At 34.0% G+C, this 6098-nt stretch overlaps 1 protein-coding gene across 1 annotated transcript in view; it reads right to left on the bottom strand.

The window, feature by feature from the left end:
• Positions 1 to 1025: 1025 nt before the first annotated feature.
• The window catches only part of LOC113407343 (60 kDa SS-A/Ro ribonucleoprotein-like), a 32937-nt gene continuing 27864 nt past the window's right edge, over positions 1026 to 6098 (bottom strand). Inside the window, exons 6-9 of the mRNA XM_026655745.2 lie at positions 5949 to 6065; positions 4768 to 4881; positions 2744 to 2890; positions 1026 to 1178 (exon numbers count right to left, since the gene is read on the bottom strand). Coding sequence (XP_026511530.1) covers positions 1026 to 1178; positions 2744 to 2890; positions 4768 to 4881; positions 5949 to 6065 — 531 coding nt within the window. The remainder of the gene's footprint in view (positions 1179 to 2743; positions 2891 to 4767; positions 4882 to 5948; positions 6066 to 6098) is intronic.

The following is a 6098-nucleotide window of genomic DNA, read 5'->3' as shown; positions in this document are numbered from 1 at the left end:
TTAATTTCTTTTTAAAAATCAGAAAAATAAAGTTAAGCTTTAAACAGATTAAATGCCATGAAGTGCTCTGCTTTTTTAGGATAAGATTTCTTCAAAAGAATGAGCAGATAATACAGAAATTAACAGCTAATTTTTTTCTGGTTATGATGACCGAAACTTAAGAGTTACACTAATTCAGATGCATTTGTTAATCTTCCTCATCAAAAAAGCACTTGAAACTTCAGCAAGCTATTACTTTGGAGGATGGGACTTCATTTTATGGATTTCAGGGATCCTTTCTTTTGCTAAAAAGAGTTTGTACAGATTTCTTACAAAGCATACAAATTCCACAATAGTGCTGCTGAAATTGCAATGTACAAAAACTGCCTTTCAATTTACCAAAAAAGTTACACATTTTATTTTAGAAGATCCAGATAGTAATCTGTTCAGAAAAAGTCTGATTATCACAATTTAATCACATATTTCCACTTTCACTTTGTCAGTATAAAATTTGACAAGTAACTTTTACACTCCATCACAGTTACATGGTCTAGTGCACTCCAGAAAATAATTTCTCTTTTATAGATTTGAAACTGAACAATGAAAATGGTTGAATCTTATTCTTTTCAAATACAAAGATTAAAAAACAACATTTGAATAAACTGCTGTTAAACTAACACTATTTAAAAACATTACCACCATTTCCCTTTCCTGCCCCCACTCCCAATACCAGCAGTAACTCATCAATTTATTATTGAAGACAAAGGCATTGTACAGTGACAGAAAACCTTAGTATTGTTCAACTATTATAAATGAAATTAAATCATAAACTGTGTAGCAACGTTTAGAAGGCTTTCCCATTGTTATTTTTAAACTATGTGCAACAAAAAAAAGTAATAACTCATCTGCTTTTCTCTTTACAAAAAGGTATCATTCTGATATGTGCATCATGTGCCATATTTTAGTATAGTACATTTGGCTGGGAGTTTTCAGGGCAGAGTCTCTTGCCAGCAATGGACCCACTGTGAATAGCAGGTGCTCACAGACTAAATCAAATCCAAAGTGAAGTTGCGAATGACATCTAGAGCTCCTGTATCAAAGCCACATATATCCAACATCCCTCTATCATCTGGGTCTGCTATAGTAAAGCCATTTGATGTCATTCCACAAACGATCAGTTTAGCTGGAATACCCATTTTCTAGAAGTAGGAAGGAAAGCAAATAAAGCATTTTCAGTACACCAGAAAATACACACGACAATTTATAAATCATCTAGGGCCTAATCCTGCAGTCCTTACTCAGGTACTCCATAGTGTACTGATTCAGTGATGATGGCAGCAGGAGATTTCATGAGTAAGGATTGCAAAATCTAGCTGTTAATATTTTTTTAAACCAAAATAAAAGTCTCAGTTTGATTTATGTGAAAATGAAATAAATGCAATCAGTTGCTTTTACACACCACCAAAGCCTATGGACAGGAATACACAGTTAACCCACTTTTCAGCACAGACTATTTCAAAAGGAAACATTTAAATTTTCTATGGACTACATTTTATATGACTGTTGTCAGTAATGGCCATCCAATCATCTAATAGGAGGAACAGCTGCATTTATGGATAAAGCATAGCTCTTGCAGTCAGATCAGGTCTCAGCTCTGCCACAGACTTCTTGGTGACCCTTGGCCTAGTCATTCAACATCTCTGCCTCAATTTTACCCAACTGCAGAACAGAGGTAACACTTTACCTACCTCACAAGGGTGCTGTGGTGATTAACTAAGTCTTTAGTGTTTGTGAAGAACTCTGAGGTCCTCACATGAGTTATATAAAGTAAAAGGTATAATATGAATATAAATTAAATCTCTTTCCTACTGAGGATGTCAAAGATCTATTATAAAAAGCAACAGAGGGTCCTGTGGCACCTTTAAGACTAACAGAAGTATTGGGAGCATAAGCTTTTGTGGGTAAGAACCTCACTTCTTCAGATGCAAGCAATAAAGATCTATTATGTTCAGAATTTGAACAACATTTTATTACAGTGGAACATGTTTATAGTGAAGTAATTTTTCTGCAGTTTGACATCATTATAAGTGAAGTTTCATTTCAAATCGACTTATAGGGAGAAAGCCTACAGAGCTTACAAGATCAGCACAAGAAAAGCTACTGGAGGCTAGTAGCCTGCAGAGCTAATAACTTCAGTAGCTTTCCTCCTGAAAAGATAATAAGCAACATAAGCTCTGCTTTCAGTGGCTTTTTCACTCCTGTTGATCTGCCTTCTTTGCAGGCTCCCATAACCTCATACTGGCAGCTATTTCTATACAAGTTTTTACTTCATTACTGAAAACAACTCTATCACAAAGCACTGAGGAATATCAGAACTTCACTTTTTTTTTTGTACAAGTAGAATTTCACTGATTTACCAATCATATATCCAATAGAAAAGTTCAAAAATTCACTAAGCATGTCAAATTTTGTTACAGAAACTTAAACACAGGATGTAAATATTGGGCCAATAATTAATGAGAAATTTTTATCTGAAAATTCCTGTTTTTTCCCCCCAAGATTTATCTGCAACGAATGCCATTCATTTCTCCCTGAGTGTACAAAGATTCGAAGAATGAACCTTTTTTTCTGTAATACAAAAGCATACATTTATTGCATTAAATCACAAATGCTTTCGTCTCTAAAAGAAATTTCTGAACAATTTAATTTTTCCCCACTATTGTATGAGAGAACAATGATACGGTATTATCAGAAGGTTATTTACCTCCCTGTACTCCTTCAGAGCAACTGCAGGATGAATATTTCCAGCAAACGTCTCATTATCAGTGAACACAATAAAGACATCAGCAGCTGTGTGTGTTTTTTGAGCCCATATCATTGGAAGAGAACAATCAGTGCCACCCATTGGAATCTAAAAATACATAAGAATATTATTAAGAACTGAATAGGGCTCTTCACCATAAAATTCTGAAAGTATTACAGTGATATCTTATAAATATTATAATTTCATATTAACAGCTACGATTAACTATCCAACACCAATGTGGCCCTGAATTGGATAGTACAAAGGAGGACATGAGAAAGTTAACAGCTTTCCTACTTCTATCTACAATGTAGCATTCAATGGGTTACTCTTTCTTTGACATTAATTGCATTAGAAACATTGAACATAAAATGTATCAAAGTATATTTAAAAACAATGATGTTTATTTATAGAGCTGGTTGAAAATATTTCAGTGATACAGGGTTTTGTTAGAAAATGAAGATTTATCAACTTGAAGTGTTTTGTTGAAATATATTGGGTTTGAGGAACTTTTGATGAACTACAGGTAGGATTCCAACAGTGAAACTAACCAGAATCATGTCAAGTTTAGTCAGTAGCTACTGGGTCCCAAATAGCATATTTCCTCTTGGAATCACAATGTGTTGTTTCCAAAACAATTTTTTTTTTCCAGAATTTTCAGTTTGTGAGAAATTTCTAAAAGTTGGGTTTCATTGCTACCCGAAATGAAACCAAATTTCAAAATACTGAAATTTCTATATAAAAATTTCAAATGTCAAAATATTGAAAGTTCCCACAAACTGGAAATTTCAAGTTTCAGCCAGCTCTAGATATTTAGAAAGTAGTCAAAAAGAATTTGTGAGCAATTATGGATAAACTGAATGTAAATTTCTCTGAGGATGGTTCTTTTTAAGGGGGTGGGGGGACCTTAACCAAAATGATAAGGGACTCAAGTATAGCTTACAAGCAACTCAATACATTGAATTTAGCTTTAAAAAACTATGTTTAACTTGAGTGGGTTTGAGATGGATGTAGAGGAAATATGATACCTCAAGAATATGAAGCACAGTCTTTACCCTTCAACAAAATTGGCCAGTGCCAACAAAATTGAAAACATACAGAAAAATCAGGAGTAGCAACATAAAGGGAAAATTAATAAGTTTAGTAATTAAGAAAAGTCTTTCTGATGGCAGACAGACAGTGAAGTTTTTTTCCTTACAACCTAGTTATGACGACTAACTCAGCAGGCCCCATCCTGCAATGCAACATGCATGTCCACTGAAATCAGTGGAGTTCCAAATGGGTGCACAAGTCTACCTGTGCTCATCAAATTGTAGGACTGGGCCCTGGATTTTGGCCTTTTTTACTCAATACTGTAATTGGAGGCTAACCTAACCACTGATGTCAACTGGAGTCTTATCCAACTGCAATGGGCTTTGGATACGTCACCAGAGGAGTTTATTTCCCAGAAACTGATACATTTTATGGCACGTGCTGTTGTAAAGCACAAGTTAACAGCACTGAAAAATATGAATTAGAACATTGCAGTGACTATGCAGAATTGAAGATATAAAGATGACTGTTTATATAGTTGCTTTGAAAATGTAAAGTACTTTATGTACTATATGCAGAAGCTTTTTTGGTAATATTACAAAAAAAAAGTTACACCATTTTGCCTTACAGAATTTATTGTTATCCATTTTTTTAAGTTTATGAGATTATGTGCCAATACCACTTCTCTAAAATGAAGTGTAGAACTATTCAGATAATAAAGTAATATGATTTACTTGACATAGCTTTTCAGTAGCAATCAGATATATTAAGAAAGGAAAAACAAGAAGAGTATTTTACTAAAATGTAGAATAAATTCACTACTAGGATTAATTAGAAAGCACAAATTAGAATGCAAATACTAAATCACTCAAATTATGTCTTAATTTTTGGCAATAGATTTATCAGAATTATACAGTAACTACAGTACAACAAAACTAAAAGTGTTTACATACTTCAGACATTTTCAGTAATACTTGAGGTAATGTCATGTCTTTTGTCACTGGACAGGAGACCATTTCATGCGAAAAGGCAACAATATTGGAATCTTTCTCTGTGCGTGCAACAACCTGGGAGAAAAATAAGGTTTTGGGGAATTAGGTCAAGTATTTTAATTATATCACTTTGTAATTATCTGCAGTTTGTTTGTTTTGTGATAATTCAACATATTTTCTACTAAAAACGCAAAGCACCAAATTAAAATAATACAGATATGACTGACCCCCAAAAAAGTGAAGTTAATGTTTCAACTCTACCCTTAATTTGCACTGATATCTTAGAGTGCCTAAATATTGCAGCAATCCAAGATGAACTAATGGACCTAATCACTATAACAAAAAAAAAAAAAAACACACACACCTTAATTTTTAGTTTCTAGTTACAAAGTTAGAATTTTTTCTGTTCTCTCTCTCTTTCCTTTCTGTTATAGGAAACTGACTACATTTGAACATGGTACATTTCTATTTTTCTATATTCCTGAAATTTAAAAAAGCACAAGTAATTTCATTTTAAAGTTTAAGTTTTAAAAACAAATTGACTGCTATTTGAAAAGTGCACTGGAGTATTTTTCTATATTACTAATCTCCAGCAAAGTAATTTTAAAACCTAAAAAGGAAAAAAAGTATGTATTTTCCTCACCATTTAAAATATTATCATCCTTTCTAAATTAACATTCCATATGTGTGAATACATTCCTCAAAGCATGGCTTGATGAGATGGATTCATGCATAAATATTTTCCCAAATCACTTTCAATTCAGTCTGCATTGTGCTGCAAGGAAAGTGATTTTAAGACAAAAGCAGCCTAAAGACTCCTCTAACATATGCTGGGTACCAGCCTAGTATTTAGGCTGCTCTTATTGATTCTGGTTACCAACAGTCTTCAAGAGCCTTCCTAGCAACCATGCATAAGGGTGTCCTGGCCATATCTTCTATGCCAGAAGCCAGGAGGGGGTTGGCACAGAAGCTACTTTTGGTGGCCCTATGCCACTCACAGATTTCCACCATGCTTAAGGAATCCTCTAGTGGCATCTTGAAGACATCTTTGTGCCAGAAGAGCAGTACAATACTGACTCACTGTTCTAAATAATCAAGCCTAAAGAATTCTGGATGGCTACAAGAAGAGATCCATTTCTTACCATACACATTGCTGCAGCAACTGTACTAGCATTGAGCACACTGCCCAAAACTCTTTGTGTCATGGAAGCACTGACATCAACTGCAAGCAAGAAACGCTTCCCTGTTGGTTCCACTGTCTAAACAATGACAGAAAAAAACATATATATAAA

This window comes from Terrapene carolina, unplaced genomic scaffold (genome assembly GCF_002925995.2).
Source record: "Terrapene carolina triunguis isolate 2854851 unplaced genomic scaffold, T_m_triunguis-2.0 Scaffold211, whole genome shotgun sequence".
NCBI classification, from domain to species: domain Eukaryota; kingdom Metazoa; phylum Chordata; order Testudines; family Emydidae; genus Terrapene; species Terrapene triunguis.
Note: the sequence above shows the minus strand (reverse complement) of the source record. Positions and strands in the feature narration are given on the sequence as shown.